This window comes from Penicillium verhagenii (assembly GCF_028828195.1).
Source record: "Penicillium verhagenii strain IBT 33310 chromosome Unknown utg000005l_segment0_segment0, whole genome shotgun sequence".
Classification (NCBI taxonomy): Eukaryota; Fungi; Ascomycota; class Eurotiomycetes; order Eurotiales; family Aspergillaceae; genus Penicillium; species Penicillium verhagenii.
The window spans coordinates 2,117,401-2,133,181 of NW_026643169.1; the positions used below are offsets into that span (position 1 = coordinate 2,117,401).

Below are 15,781 nucleotides of genomic sequence, written 5' to 3' on the forward strand. Positions count from 1 at the left end.
GAGCCTCCGGTGAGAGAATCGCTGAGGGGTAATTCGCGGATTGCCGCAACAGATCGGGAATGGAATATGTACCATGTCGTTCTCACATGTGGTGATTGTTTTGAGCTCCTAGAAACTAGTACTTATACACACGTCAATTATGCAAAGTTACCACTAATTCCGCATGTTACCTAGCGGTGAGCTATGGGATTTGCACAGAGATATTTGAGAGCTCTTTATACCGGCATCGCCCTTGGTGAAGTGTGCCTTTCAAGGAGTTTCTTACGCATGAAGTCAAGATTCCAGAAGAACGCGAGCATTTTGCTAAGCAACAGCGCTGTGGCATTTCATATGTTTCAAGGCCAACGACAATATAGCGAAGTGGATCATACGGATACAATGATGGGAGGAGTAACAGGAATGAATTGCGAAAAGGCCCTTCGCTGGCAATTGGCATAGTGTCGCCTTTGTATACTAAATTTTGTGTAACGAGTTACGAGATTATAGTAGAGTCTACTATAGACCCCTGTTGAGCACAGACCTGCTGCCTCTACTGGTTCTTCAGGAAGGGGGCCTGCTGTACAAGTGATCTTTGTTCTACAACTGCTGCTGCTGCGTTCCGAGAAGATTCGTGAGTGTTTCATGCTTTAAAATTGAAGCACCAAGAACATTCAGTTGAGCTGGCTAAACTATCTAGTCAACCTTAGAGCCTCACTTTGACGCACCCCGTTCTTCTCTTTGCTCACCTACCCCACACCCCCAGCAGCGAGCTTTTTTGCAGACCAGCTTCCAACCTGGTCCATATCAACGCTATCATGGATATTCAGCAGCAGTTCCCCGATGTACACTGGCTCTGGAAAGGGGGTATCTCCTTTGTGTATGAGGTCCATCCTCATGTCGTGGTCAAAGTTCCAAAATCTGGCGAATTTGAGAGAGAACAATTCCAGAAAGAACTCAAGATCTATGAGATCTTTTCTCGACATTCGCCCTGCCCTTCTATAGTTCAGTGTTTCCTCTATACAGATCATGGCATCTTTCTTCAGTATATGCGAGGTGCGACCCTTATTAGTATATAATACTTACTAGTATATCTATAACTATACTAACAACATTTTTAGATATAACCCTTTTCTGGAGAATCCATGATAACCAAACTCGCGACCAGCAAACAGAAGGTTTTGTCAATTCAAGTTCATAAACTGGAGCCTCTGCCCTTACGAAAGGAATGGATGAACGATCTTGCTCAAGCCGTTGGTTTTCTAGAATCGCTCAATCTTGCACATGGCGACCTACGACCCAAAAACATTCTACTTGATCGGAACCGAATAAAACTGTCTGATTTTGATTCCACAGCTGAAATTGGTTCAGATTTTGAAGCATGTATGGCTCCGTATGGAAGAATACTCAACAGCGACGAGCAGGATCAGGGACCGCGTGGGGGTTTTGGTTTTCTAGGTCCTCGAACCGAACAATTCGCCTTGGGTTCCTTGTACTATCTCATAAACTATGGCTTTGAAGTTTATGAAGATCGGCAACTTACAGAGGACCGCAAAGAGCATGGATGCAAAGTTGTGGATTTACTGCAGGACATGGAATTTCCCAAGTTAGATGGCGATCCGTTGATTGACGACATTATCACAAAATGTTGGCACAACAAATATACCACGATTAAAGAATTGTCCGCATACACAGAGACGCTTCTTCCCGCAAGACATAATTGCCAAGACGACTCGGCAGAGGATTTATCTTTCAAAAAAAAAAAAAAATGTCAAGACCTAGACAAGCGGGGGCTTCTTCAAATGCTTTATTTGGGAGAGCCAGAGCAACTTGGATTCAAACTCAAGTGGTATAGAGATACCACAAATTGAAGCGAAAGCTCAGCCGCGTTATACTGCCAGCGAGAGATATAAAGCGCCGACTAAGAAAGCAACAATGAATGCGGGATGCTAGCAGTATGCTATCATGAAGTTTAGTAATGAAATGTAAAGCTTTGAAGAACCATCAAATAATGTAAATTAACAGAAGCTTGGCTGGATCCCATAAATCTAAAAATCGTTGAATTAACTCATGTAAAACCTGGTATCAAGGTGCAAAGTAACGTCAACTGGATAGTGGAGCCATCGGGGGGAATACTTGGCGTTCCCCGTCTTCCCGCGACTCTCCAAAGTGACACTCTTCCGAGGCTTAAGGTAGATTGTCTGAGACTTCTACAACTAATACACACATCTCAATGACACAAAAACACCCACCGAATCCCAAGGCCCTCGGCCGATCTGCAGGAGTAAGTCTGAATCAATGTTCCTTGGGTCCAACACGCGTCGGGCCGTCATCATACCATAGCATAACATCTGAGACATTGCATTCAATGTTGCGTTGGAGATTCAATTACAACATAATCAGCTACTAATAAGATCTAATATTCAAGTCCCTTAATGCGCCTATTGCGGCTTTTACTATGGCGGTTCTACTTTGCACGTACTGCTTCAGCTCTATTCGTACTGCAAGACAGGATGCCCAAGTCCAATCTCAATCACCGGCTACATCGCAGCAGCGGGTAACAAGGGCAGATCGGGATAGGGATGCATCATGGGTTCAGAAGGCTCTTGAGGAGAGTCGGGCGGAAAAAGAGGGGAAGAATGTGAAATCCGATGGGTGATATCGGGATTCTTACGGTTTTTCGAAACTAAGAGAGGCGAGAAGGAAAGTCGGAGAAAATGCAAGTTCAATATTCTTATAAGCTTCGTGTGACATTATTCTAGTATTTAAAGAAGTAACACTGGCAAGATATCTTTAACAAACTGTGGCTTCAGCGGGAGTATACCATAAGCTCTAAGCCAATGAAACGCTCAGCTCTTTCCACTTCTCATCCGACTCAGCAAGCGTCTGTGCAGCCTTAGCAGCGTAGGGAATGGCATCAGCGCCAATAACAAGACGCAACGGAGGCTCCTCCTCATCAAGAAGCTTGATGATTATCCTGGCAATATTCTCCGGCAACGTGGGCTCAGTTCCAGAGTATTGGCGAAGGAACTGAGCAATGGCTCCAACTGTGGCCTGGTATGGCTCGCTAACGGGTGGGTAATCCATTGATGCACCGGCCCAGTCAGTGCGGATACCACCCGGCTCAAGGACAGTGACCTTGATACCGAGCGGGGCAACTTCCTGAGCAAGAACCCCCGAGAAACCGCCAACTGCCCACTTGGCACATTGATAGGCCGAAAGACCGGGCATACCGATTCGTCCACCAACTGAAGAAATCTGGAAGATGTGACCCGACTTTTGTTGACGGAGGATAGGAAGTACGGCCTTTGAGACATAGACCACGCCGAAAAGATTGGCGTCGACTTGGGCGCGGAAGTCTTCGACGGTGATGTCTTCGACAGCGGCAGTGTTGGCATATCCGGCATTGTTGACTACGACGTCGATGCGGCCGAACTTGGCATGTCCAGCTTGGACAGCCTCGAGGACTTGGTCGTTGTTGGTGACGTCAAGGGCGACGGGGTAGATGCGGTCGCTGCCGTATTTATCCACTAGGCTTGCCAATTGCTCGGGCTTGCGAGCTGTTGCAATGACATTGTCTCCTTTGTCGAGGGCGGCTTTGGTAGTGGCGAGGCCGAGACCCCGGGAAGAGCCAGTGATGAACCACACCTTTGTCATGATGAAGTCTGTTTTTCGGGGTGTTGAAACGGTGATAGAATAGGTAGGTAAGACAGGGAATGAATGGTAGTTGCGATGATGAGAAAAAAAGACTATCTCTGGGAATTGCAGAGTTTATATAGACCACGATGGGTAATCCTGCTCACAGAAATACTGTAGATCATATTCTTCGCGGCCGCTCGTATTGGCTTCATGAATTTCCATTCCGATTGTATGCCCACGCGGCCGCATTTTCAGCTTATAAACCGACGAAGAGAGCGGCCGCAAAGGGTGGCGTAATGAAATGTGCTATGTCGACCACGTTTAGAGATGGGGAGCGGCCGCATCTGCGGGACCAATGATTGTGAAGGGGAGCGGCCGCAGATCCCCGCATGGCCTAACATTGAATATAGCGGCCGCTTCTTGGGAAACAGACTTTCCACGCCGAGCTTCCGAGTCAATGAATTCATCCCAATGCGTCAGCTTGCACAATGAAATGATGATCATCATCCCGGATCCATCTTCTCGGCGATCTCGGCGAGCTAGGCCGGGGCAATAGGTCATCAAAGCTTGTATTTTGCCATGTAAGCAGGCTGCAGCGGAACTCAATTTGCGACGCGGCTCGGTAGACTTCAACATTTGCGAAAGACCGCAGTTGAAAATAGAGAAGACGTCCCCAAAACCAATTGGACTGTGAAGGTGTTGGAATCTAACACCGGGGGCTACAGCAATTGAAATCACGTGAACAACGTTCACTTTAAAGTCTACATGGGAATTGTCTTTTCGAAGGTATAATAATGCATTGAGTTAAGCTAAGTTAGACTAAGATAACAAAAAAAACAAAACAAAACAAACCTTCTTCGTGATCGATCAGAATTTTCAGTGTATTAGCGATCATGCCCCAGGAGTCTAAGTGTATAACAGCCTGGTTCAATCTTGATTAAAAGATCATCATAGAAATCACGAAGAGGGAATGTGGTGTAGGGAAGTAGTCATGTAATAAATCAGTAGCAAGGAGATGCTCTGGAATTTGATACAATCATGAGGTATGGAAGGTAAGGCTTCAATTGAAGCCTGCAGACGCGATCCGAGTTTCTGGGTCTTCACGTTTTTCTGGGGATGATTGGAGATTAGAGTCGTCGTATTTGCACAGAGTGTGGCTTCGCATAAGTAGCCGAGCGATGTACGGATGTGCTGGAACAATATCAAGGGCGACTCTGGAATTCAAACATTAAAATTCCATGTCACTTTTGACAAGCAGACAAGTGTGTGGAAGAAAGAGGAAAACGAAGCGAAGAAGAAAATATGGTCGGGAGCTGCTCACGTGATACTTCGTTATCTTATCTTAGCGCCTAAGTCAGATCCACTTTTGCCTTTCCTGCCAAGCAATACACTCGAGCCCTCAACTAAGTAAACGAACACCAGTATCCCCGAATCTTGCATCTTGGATAAGTTCGGCTGTGTCGATGGCGGGGCTTAGAGATACATCTCTGAGACGCGTCATCCGAGCTCTGACAATTTATTCGCGTTTGGAACATCATTGCTCGGAAATTTCGGCGAGACTCACGTGAGTCACGTCGTCCAAGTCGCTACCATTTACTTCGTACACTACTTGAACTTGCGCTTTGCGAAGTTTCTCCGGAACCTCCTTACACTACCGACAAATCGTGCCAATTTTACCGAGCTTCGGACCGAGACTAACCTAATCCCTACATGCCTTTCTATACCAATAACCTTCCCCATGGGGAACCCCCGCATCTACATTCTACATTTAAAGAGCAGGTCGTTATAACCAAATGATCAAATTCAACAAGCGAGCCTGTCTTTTCCTTCGCTGTTTTTGTCACAATGGATTTCGCCCATTCAAAAGACTCTCTTGAGGAGTGTGAGAAGAGAGCTTCAAATCACATTGAAGTTGCTCACGAAGAATTCGAATTGAAGGAAAGCATACACCCAGCGCCAAACACGACAGCAAAAGAACAATGGAGCAAACTCTGGTTGGCCATCAAGGCAAATAAACAATTTTGCTGGTGGACGATTTACACCATGCTTCTGACATTTGGTTATGGATATGACTCCGGGCTCTCCGGTACTGCCATAGCTTTCCCTGCATTTCGCAAATACTATGGGAACTATTACACCGACGGCGAGGAGTGGGTCATTCCTGCTTTATGGCAATCCCTTTGGAATGCAGCATCGACTATTGGCCAAGTCTTTGGCGGGTATGCCGCTGGTCAATTTGCAGATGTTTTAGGCCGCAAGAAGCTGTTGTACACTGCTGTCACTATTTCACTCTGTTCCTCTTTCGCCTTAGTCTTTGCACCTAACCTTCCGGTCCTCTTTGTCTCGAAGCTTCTTCTGGGTCTTGCTGTGGGACTGTCAACTGTTCTCCCGCCTCTTTACGTGACAGAGAATGCACCGGCGAATCTGCGCAGTACGGCCTCATCTCTCACCAATGTTATCATTGTGTTTGGCAATTTCTGCTCATCAATGACAGGATATGGCGCATCCGGTTTATCTGGAAATTGGTCTTTCAGGCTTGCATTTCTCATGACATTTGTCATCCCCGGAATCTATCTCTGTGGTCTTCCTTTCCTCCCCGAAAGCCCAGTCTGGTACATGAAGAAAGGCAGGGAAAGTGACGCACGCAAGGCCATTCGCCGGCTGTACGGTTCAAAGTCTGACGTCGAAATCTACATTCAAGCCATCAAGCTTGAGCTGAGACAACTCGAGAATGAAGAGTCCACAGCTTGTCAGACAAGTTGGAAGAGCATATTCTCCAAGGAACACAGATCCCGTACATTTGTCGCAGTGCTTGGTCTTCAATCCCAGAACTTCAGCGGTGGCTACTTTGCCAACACCTACCAGACCTACTACTTTGAACTAATCGGTCAAACAAACTCCTTTCAGCTGACGGCGATCTCATCTACCCTTCAACTCTGCTCAAATATTGTCGCTGTCTTTTTGTCCGATGTGATTCCCCGTCGTAAAGGTCTGATTGGTGGTGGCACTTTCCTCATGTTCTGGTCAGTGATCATCGCTGGCGTATCGATCGCCCCGACTTCTAATACCTCAGCGAACATCGCACTGCTTGCCTTCATGATTACCTGGTCGATGCTTTACACTGCAACAGTTGGATGCTATGGATGGGCCGTGGCTCAGGAGACAGCTGCCCAGGTGACACGGCCCAAGACTATTGCGTTTGTGCTTGTTTGCCAGCAGCTTACGGCGCTCTTACTTTCGTCTATTTTCCCTTATTTTATCAACCCCAATGAGTTGAACTGGGGTGGTAGGGTCATGTTTCTGTTTGTTGGTGCTGAGTTTTTCATTATGTTTGGGCTTTACTTCTTCCAGCCCGAGACGCAGAACAGGTCATATGCGGAGATCGATGCTCTCTACGCTAACGGGCTTCCTCCTCGCAAGTTCAAGGAGTTTATTATCGTGGACGGTCAGGTTGTGGAGAATTCCCCGAGGATTAATTCTCCGAATTGGGCTTTGGGAAGGAAAGAGCCAATTGTATAAAGTCAATGTTAAATACACGGCAAGTTAATATTTCAGACACATGGAAGTCATTCATACTTTCAATGGGATAACTGGGGAGAGTATGGCTAGTATGGCTAGTATGCATGTATACCTGTAATGACCTTTCATAATCCTGGGTAGGAATATAACAAAAGTAAATACTCAATACCCGAAAATTCAAGGGGGATAGTGGAACATTCGGTGCTCAGGTAAAATCATGATGAGATGAATGGACCTTTTCCTCGGATTCTTCAGCTTGAGCAAGCTCTTGCAGAGCCTCTTCTGCCATTTTCTCCCTTTCCGCATCTGTCGCATCGTACCAATGACAAGCAACATTAGCCTCATCGCCAAACAAAGCACCTATCTCCTCGAGAGCCCGACCTTTTGTCTCCGGGAAGAAAAGGTAAATGACCCCAATATAGAACAAGGATGGAACAATCAGCACTAAGTAGAACTTCCATCCAACTTTAGCCAAGCCCACGGGCGCAGCAACCAAAGTCACTTCCGATGCCAAGTAGAAGAAGGCAATGCCAAGTGCCACGCCTTGGGTCCGTAGATGATTCGGAAAGATCTCGGTCACGTAAATATATTGTGTGGCATCCATGAAAAAACACCACCAAAAACAGTAGAAGAAAACAAAAAAAACAGCAGCATGCAGCCAGGCTGTGTTATCCGTCCCAAGGTACCGGGCACAGAGGGCACACAAGAATATCAGACAAGCAACACAGCCAATGGATCCGATCAGCAGGAAAGTTCGGCGTCCGTAACGGTCGACGTAGAGCGCCGTCCACGTATTACCAATCAACGTAAAACTGGCCCAGCATGCATAGAGTAAAAGAGGAACCGGATCCTCGAACCCAATACTCTCGTAGATCAAGACTCCATAATTGGTAATAATAAATATTCCAAGGAATTGATCTCCCCACATCAACGCACACGCCACAAAGGCGCGTCGCCGATTAGACGGCGTCCGAACAATCTCAAACCACCGCGTCTGAACAGATCGATCAAGCTCAAATTGTTTCTCAACCAAGAAGAATTCCTGCCTGGCCTTGACAACATCCCTCTGTAAACGCGTGACAACCGACAACGCTTTCTCCCGATGTCCCTGCTGCAACAACCACCTCGGCGACTCAGGAACAAAAGGACTTCCCACCAAAACAATCAGCGGGAAAAGAACCTGGACTGCCAACGGGAACCTCCAAGAGAATTGGACCGAATCCCCGTCCTGAATATGATAACAGGCATATCCAAGCCACGCCGCAACAGAGTACCCAACGGCATACATGATGCCCGTAACAGCAACCATTGCGCCCCTGGTCTCAGCAGTCGCGATCTCAGACTGATACGTCGGCACAATGCAGGCCAGCGTACCCGAGCCAATCCCGGCGATCAACCGCGCAACGATGAACATCGCAATATCCACTGTCCCCGCGCACAATGCTCCGCCCAAGATGAGGACCACGAGCCCAAACTGCATGGTCCATTTGCGGCCGAAGTAATCGCCGGCCCAGGCTTGGAATGTACAGCCTATTATTGCGCCCGCGGAGTTCACGCCATTTAGGGCGCCGATTATGTTGGTTGTGTGGTCGTATCCTGGGTTGCCTTGTGGGGCAAGGTTGAAATATTTGTAGAAGTTGGGTTGTCCGACTGTTGTGCCTATTATTGCGAGGCCGTAGGCACTAGAGATTGTTCCTATGGCCACGTATGTGACTATCCAGAAACTGTAGGAATTTATTGAGAATTTGTTGGACATTGTGAGATGGACGAGTGGAGACCTCTGCAATCATGATGGGAGAGAGGAATGGCAACGAATGGCGGGAGCTGAAGGATAAATAGGAATGAGGATTTCAGCTGGCCAAAAGATCAACATGGTTCTTTTCCTTGATAGTTGTTATTATCCGGTGGAGTAGTATACTGTATACTAGTCATCGGCTTTTCGTTTTTAACTTTAGTTTGGGGTAATGGGGTTGATGCGGGGAAGACTATCAATGACTTCACTTCTTTGCCTCGGTTTGCAGGGGGATTTTCTCTTCGGCAACTCACAGGTTCTTATTTCCATCAATTTGGAGAACATCGAATGGAGACTTAGGACCTACTAGTAGTATGCAGGCATGCCAGTAACTCCGCAAGAACGAATGACCAGAACAAAAGAAAAGGCTGGCTGCCCGTACAGGTTTAATCCTCAAATTCGCATAATCCCACATTGTGAATCCCACATCCTGCTTCCTTCTTCTCTGTATTCAATTCCTATCAGCGTTCCTGGCTCGTACATCTTCCGTTTCATCAATAGTGTTCGTGGTCGTATTTGCGCTGTCATTGTGGTTGTCTCGGGGGAAAGATTGCGGTCCCTTTTTTACGTTACAGACTTAGCTTTAGGATACTTCCAATATCAAAAACAATTTTCGCTATAAATAGAGGGAAAAGTGGGAGGAAAGGGGCTGTACTGCCATTTTACTCTGCTTTTACCTTCTGCTTTGATTAACCAACCACCTAACCTCTATGACTACTAGTAATAATTACAGCTGGAGTGTACTAGCTTGAATACCAGGGCGGTGATAAAAGCGGGTACAAAGAAAAATGATGTGGCGGGTGCGGCTGTCCGGGAGGGACCGCCGTAGTGTGGGTAAGCCCGTAGGCCGCAGCCCGTAGTGTACTGTGTGGGTAAGCGATAGGGAACGATGCCCCACTGGCATACGCGGCTGTTTTTGGAGATCTTCCACCCGACCAGCTCTTTCTCTTCAAATCATTTCTCTTCAAAATACTCATCATCGAATTCTGCGCTCCATTCTTTGTCAAGTGAGCCATCTCTTCAGCGTCCATATTGTTGACCGCGATCTCCAACGATCATCACTGGCCCATTCGCCCTATACTCCACTTTATTGGTAGAATTCAACCGAAATCGGGAAACCCGGCGAATCCCATGCTAATATTGAGATAGCTCCTTTCAAGTTGCTTGAATTGAATTGAGTTGATCGCAACATGACCGATATTGCGTGGAAAGATATGGCGCCCACTGTGGCTGCCGTGGGAGTCATTGTTTTCGCCTTGCGCCAGTATTCCAAGTACAATAAGGCCCAACGAGTCGTCTTTCAGTTTACGATTGTTTTCTTTATTCTGGGACTTTCTCTGTTTGTCGCGAGTCAGTTGCTGAGTCTCGTTAATGCTTATTTGTGATGGGGCATTTCGCGACACCGAGTACTGGGTTGCCTTACGGGGCAAGGTTGAAATATTTGTAGAAGTTGGGTGTTAATACAGAGAAGATTATTAATAACTTTATTTCTATTTGGTGTTTGGTGTTTGGTGATAGCTTGTTCTCTTTCTCTTCTTCTTCTTCCTTCCTTGCAGCACCCAATACACATCATTGCGCTCGCCCCGTTTCCCTCAGCAGACTCGTTCTCTTGTTTTATTAATTTCTTTGCCTTAGTCTATAGGGGGATTTCCTCTTCGGTAATTGATAGGTTCTTATTTCCATCAATTCGGAGAACATTGAATGGAGACTTAAGACCTACTGGTATTATGTTGTTATGCCAGACTACCCAACGTTGAACCTCTTTGCCTGAAGCTCTCCAATATCCCGTTCCACTTTCAGGTACTTCCTTCCTTCATTCCAATATCCTGATGTAATTTGATCTATTTCTTTCTTTCTAATAGTGTTATTGAACATTTGCTCTCTATCTAAGTGACCTTTTATCCAAGACACGCCCAATATGTGGAGATGAGCTGCGCCTCTAGCCGGCCCAATATCGGCACATCGCCTTGAGAACAGGAACATTTCAAGTATTTCTCCTTAGCACTTTCATATTCAAATGCTCCGAGGACGAAGACGGAATACCAGCAAGATGGAGCGTCAATTCCAGGTCACCAAGAAGGCTTCGAAGTACATGAGACACCCCGGCCTCTCCAGCAATAGCAAGCCCATAAACATACGGCCGACCAATAAGGACCATTTTTGCGCCAAGCGCCAAAGCTCGAGCAATATCAGCCCCGGTCCGAATACCAGAATCGAAAATAATCTCCATTCGGTCCCCAACCGCTTCCACAATCTCAGGAAGCACATCGAGAGATCCGACTCCTCCATCCTGCTGACGACCACCGTGATTAGAAACCACAATGCCCTGAACTCCAGCTTCAACAGCCTGTTCTGCATCCCGAACAGTCTGGATTCCCTTCAAAACAATCGGTCCATCCCAATGCTCTTGAAGAAACTTCAGATCTTCCCAGGAATGGCTGAGACCCGAGAATATAGTTTTCGTCCACTCTGCCGCAGCAGTCCCCATGTCATCCTCCACCTCCTTACCATGCCGTTCACGGAACCAATGGCGGAAAACAGGGTCTGAGAAGCCTAGCTCGACGCCAATGTTATCCGGGCGCAGGAAAGGGTTGAATGCATTTGAAAGGTCAGATGGACGCCAGCCCAGGATATATGTGTCAAGTGTCACCACGAGCACGCTGTACCCGGATTGCTTAGCTCTCTTCAAAAGATTTACGGTAATGTCATTGTGCTCGTTTGATGGCCAGTACAACTGGAACCAACGCGGGCCGTCGGCATTGGCGTTTGCAGCATCCTCAATGCTGGTTGATGAAGCCGAGCTGAGAATATACGGAACATTCTCCTTGCATGCTGCTGTGGCAGTTGCGATTTCCCCGTCGCGGTGAAAGATGCGTTGAACGCCCACTGGTGCAATCGCAATAGGGGATTTGTACGTTTGGCCGAAAATAGTGGTCGAAAGGTTTGGGAAGTCCGCCTTGACCAGGCGTGATGGAATAATGGCCCATTTGCGGAACGCTGCTCGATTGTTGTCGTCTGTCTCACGGATGCCGGCTGAACCCCATACATAGCCGAAACTTTCGGCGGGAAGAATTTCCTTGGCTTTGACTTCCCAGTCAAGTGGGTTGAAGCTAATGGCTGGTTTTAAGTTCTTAAGGCCATCTGCATATACTTCATTTTCGTAGGTGTGGGGCTGAGATGTCGTCATGGTCTTGACTCTTGGGATTTGCGGGAAGTGGCGATGGAGAAGACTATAGTAATTTGCGGCTTTCACTTTGCCCCAAGGGTTATTGGCGCGAAATGTGAAGTCTCAAATGGCTGAATGTTGTATCTTTCTCTAGACCGGGAAGATAACGCCATTTATTCAAATGTTATGAAATGATACCACAGCTACGTCATATCGTTCCTTGGTCCTGTTGGATTTGTAGTTGAGCCATGGAAAACGATGTGTATGCACGAGACAGTAAATAAACAAAATTTGAGTAGGCAATTAAAAAAGCTTGTAAATTCAAATGCTATCAATGGCTTTTCTAGTTTCGTGCGATTGCGGCCATGCCTCTCTTAATTGCAGTTCTTGATCGAAAAACAGACACATGTGGATATATGTATACAGCACAGTCGCCGAAATGTCCTGGGGTTTTGACCCGCATCTGAACGCTTCATAATCAACGAGGACGGGCTTCAATTTGCGTCTATTAACCTTGGATTTTTTTTTTTTTTTTTTTTTTTGGATGAGTGAAGAAGATTTTGGATTCGACCCTACATTCACTATGCAGAATGGGCATCAAATCATTGAGATAGAGCGCAATGGTCAGACTGAGCGTATTTTCCTCGAAAAATCGATTGCACGGACCCGTGTAAAATGGGTTGAGTGACAACGTGCTGGAAAGCACATAGCGAAGCGGACCCAGAAGTCTTGTCACTTGTTAAAGATTCTTGGCAGAGTACCGAACGCGATGAAGGCGAGCTTCTTAGGGAAGCAACTGAAAAAGAAGTGATCAATGTCGCACGCTATTTCACCACTGGACAGTTTGTATTCGTGGTAAAATTGATGATGTCCAGGAAAAAGTTCGATGCGGCCTGGATATTAGTAATTTAGGACCGCGGAGGAAGAATTTAAGGAGCATTTCCAGCCCCTTATACCGTGTGTCAACAGACTTCGAAGTTCGGAAGGTACTAGTAGTCTTTCCTGGAGGAAACAGATGGAGGAAAGAGGATGAGAGGATGAAGGCTTGTATGCTGAAATAAAGGATAGTTTGCGGAGCACCCGGGAAGAAGTTGAAAGGATGCCTTGATGGTCTTTAAGGTTCCATTCTACTTGATATTTGATTGTGTTCAAGTTGTAACTTGTAACTTGTTCATAGAATCGTAACAGTTGACCAGTTGTTTGATTTAAATTTGATTTTCTGCCTGTCTCGAAAGGGCGGTGAGCAGTTACAATATGACGAAATGGCCCAATGGCCATGATGGAGCGCATTTAATTGTACCCGCGCCTGGCTCGCCATCGCAACGTGACTCAAATTCCAGCTCCTCTGTCCCCATGGAGAGCGATAATGCTCACGAAGAGAATGTGAACTTCCTTCGGTCTCGCTCCCTGCTATATAATCCAAGTTTACTATCCTTCGGTCGAGATCGCCATCGTCGGTATCCACCGTCCTATTTGCAGCCCATGGAAGACGAAGAGGGTCAAATGGATGTGGATGAGCCTAACCCGCGCCTACCAATCGAGATCAACCGTCGCATCCCTATAGTGCATCGCCCGCACGAAGACACTACTGCTTCCACGAATATGCCCAACTACGAGGGTCGCCGATCAAATTCCCGATCGCTCTTTGGCTGGGCGCCTGGGTCAGATGATGAGGACGAGGACACTCCCCGTGCCGGCGAATCGGAAGAAGATCAGATCCAGCCCTTCCTCCATGCTGTTGCAGACCGCAGTACCTCATCAAGCCGGCCAAGCCGACCCCGGCGACATGACCCGAATGTTCGCACGCCATCTATAAACGCTAGTGACCGAGGAGAAACATCTGAGGGTGACAGTGTCTTTCGGAATCCTCCTATCTCAACGATGGAAGCCCTGCTGCAATCCACAAGGCGACAACCTCGTTTATCTCGAACACGTACGCTAGAAAGTTACCTCTTGGATAACAGGCACAGCCGCGCTAGCGATGAGTCGGAGGAAACCGAGCGAGCGGCAGCAGGTTCATCATCTTCGCGGGCATATCGATACCGACCCCCAAACCGAGCCGAACCTCATCGAATTCTCACCCACAGTGACTTGCGTGCTCGCACCGCTGCACATCGGCAACTATATTCCGAGGCCCCTGGGGACTCAATCTTGAAAGATACAATCAGCTACCTGGATCATCTGCGCTATTCCAATTCCGTTGAGGAGAGTATCAACTCGGCGCATGCAAGAGGTTTCCTGTCACCAGACAACTTCTCTAGTGATTTTATCCTAGATATAAATACTATAGCCCCTCCAGCAGCCTGCTCTTGGCTCCAACCTGGAGTTGTCTTCACTGGATGCCAAAGGGCTGCGAATTCAAGTTGCCCAGCCTTACAACCTCGGATACCAAGCCCCAATGCGCCAAGTGACCCCGTCATTGTTAACGGAAGTGAGGCCAATACTCGCATCACTGTCTCTACGACTAGTGGACGGCGATATCAAGCAAACCCTCGCGATGAGAACTGGCCCGTCAAAGTCACCATTCACAACATAAATTTCAGCGAAATGACCCTTTCGGGCACCATGGAGGCTTACAACATCCCCGACAAAACATCACCAACTCAGGATGCGCATATCGTGACCTTCCTAGAGGGTGAAATCATTGATTTCAACAAACATACCCTCGAGACAAAGAATTTCAAAGCGGATGCAGACACCGACACCACCTACTGGCGAAAGCTTCAGCCTTTCAAGGACCTGCCTGATGCTGAAATAGCCAAGAATCTTGTCAGCCATACATGGATTACCGAGAAACTAGCGCAAGGGTGGATCTTGATGCGATGGAAAGGTAAGCTTCATTATCCACATTATCCCCCGCACGTCCTACTAAGATTCCTTCATTGACGTACAATAGAACGATGTTTCATTACACCAACAGATTCTCGTCAAGGTCTAACCATCTCCGGTTTCTACTACACTTCTCTCTCCCGAGAAGACGGTAGTGTCGATGGACTCTATTATGATCCTGGAAGCTCCCCTTATCAGCAACTCTCCTTGAAACCAGAAAGTGTCACTATGAGCCGTCCCTCTTATTCTTTCCGGTAGGTAGAGCCGACGTGGAGCCTATTCAGCATCATGTTTCCATTTCTTTCGTGTCATTCTTGCTTTTTGTTTAGCGGCGCCAAATTACCCTCCGCCTCCGATCGCCCATCCGATTTCAGCGTTTTGATTCATTTCTGATATTTTGGCGTTTGACCAATTTGGGATGATATTTTATTTTATTATCTTTGCATAGCAGGCTGGTGGTGCATTTCGAATTATCTGCTGTATATTTTAGGAGACAGTCCGATAATCTGTCTAGGTTCGATCATCTATTGAAAAGCCTTATTCTTCCCCTTTTTCAATTGATAAAAATATGAATGAATTCCAAGATTTAACATACCAGTCTACTATTAGGCTGCGCACTTCCAAGGTTGGCAGTGTAGCTGCTGGTGCCCATATGCTTCGTTCCAAGCCACGTCTCACTTGTATTACCCACTTATATCCCGACACGCAATGAGAACTTCATTATTTTTTCTGAAGCGAAGACGTGGGGAATTGACATACTAATCGTTCAACTTCTATTCTCAATGAGACATCGCAGAGATGATCTTCGCATGGACAAGCCTGCCCCGCATGGGCTTACCCGATACTGCAATCCTAGAACG

The 15,781-nt window shown here is 47.0% G+C and overlaps 8 protein-coding genes across 8 annotated transcripts; 5 read left to right on the top strand and 3 right to left on the bottom strand.

Moving 5' to 3' along the window:
* Positions 1–794: 794 nt before the first annotated feature.
* Positions 795–1,847, top strand: N7466_004315 (protein kinase; the record flags this gene model as incomplete). The annotated part of the gene is made up of 2 exons (XM_057163712.1): positions 795–1,032; positions 1,117–1,847. 2 exons carry the CDS (start codon positions 795–797, stop codon positions 1,845–1,847), a joined length of 969 nt encoding a protein of 322 aa, XP_057022393.1.
* Positions 1,848–2,209: 362 nt separating this feature from the next.
* On the top strand, positions 2,210–2,635 carry N7466_004316 (uncharacterized protein; the record flags this gene model as incomplete). Its single annotated transcript, XM_057163713.1, has 2 exons — positions 2,210–2,260; positions 2,405–2,635. 2 exons carry the CDS (start codon positions 2,210–2,212, stop codon positions 2,633–2,635), a joined length of 282 nt encoding a protein of 93 aa, XP_057022394.1.
* A 173-nt stretch (positions 2,636–2,808) lies between these two features.
* N7466_004317 (uncharacterized protein) lies at positions 2,809–3,633 on the bottom strand (the record flags this gene model as incomplete). Its single annotated transcript, XM_057163714.1, has 1 exon — positions 2,809–3,633. One exon carries the CDS (start codon positions 3,631–3,633, stop codon positions 2,809–2,811), a length of 825 nt encoding a protein of 274 aa, XP_057022395.1.
* Positions 3,634–5,460: 1,827 nt separating this feature from the next.
* On the top strand, positions 5,461–7,134 carry N7466_004318 (uncharacterized protein; the record flags this gene model as incomplete). Its single annotated transcript, XM_057163715.1, has 1 exon — positions 5,461–7,134. The coding sequence occupies one exon, from the start codon at positions 5,461–5,463 to the stop codon at positions 7,132–7,134; it is 1,674 nt and encodes a 557-aa protein (XP_057022396.1).
* A 205-nt stretch (positions 7,135–7,339) lies between these two features.
* On the bottom strand, positions 7,340–8,890 carry N7466_004319 (MFS transporter; the record flags this gene model as incomplete). Its single annotated transcript, XM_057163716.1, has 1 exon — positions 7,340–8,890. One exon carries the CDS (start codon positions 8,888–8,890, stop codon positions 7,340–7,342), a length of 1,551 nt encoding a protein of 516 aa, XP_057022397.1.
* Positions 8,891–10,116: 1,226 nt separating this feature from the next.
* Positions 10,117–10,311, top strand: N7466_004320 (uncharacterized protein; the record flags this gene model as incomplete). The annotated part of the gene is made up of 1 exon (XM_057163717.1): positions 10,117–10,311. One exon carries the CDS (start codon positions 10,117–10,119, stop codon positions 10,309–10,311), a length of 195 nt encoding a protein of 64 aa, XP_057022398.1.
* A 599-nt stretch (positions 10,312–10,910) lies between these two features.
* On the bottom strand, positions 10,911–12,113 carry N7466_004321 (lactate 2-monooxygenase; the record flags this gene model as incomplete). Its single annotated transcript, XM_057163718.1, has 1 exon — positions 10,911–12,113. The coding sequence occupies one exon, from the start codon at positions 12,111–12,113 to the stop codon at positions 10,911–10,913; it is 1,203 nt and encodes a 400-aa protein (XP_057022399.1).
* Positions 12,114–13,346: 1,233 nt separating this feature from the next.
* Positions 13,347–15,179, top strand: N7466_004322 (GID4/VID24 family protein; the record flags this gene model as incomplete). Its single annotated transcript, XM_057163719.1, has 2 exons — positions 13,347–14,922; positions 14,989–15,179. 2 exons carry the CDS (start codon positions 13,347–13,349, stop codon positions 15,177–15,179), a joined length of 1,767 nt encoding a protein of 588 aa, XP_057022400.1.
* Positions 15,180–15,781: the final 602 nt, after the last annotated feature.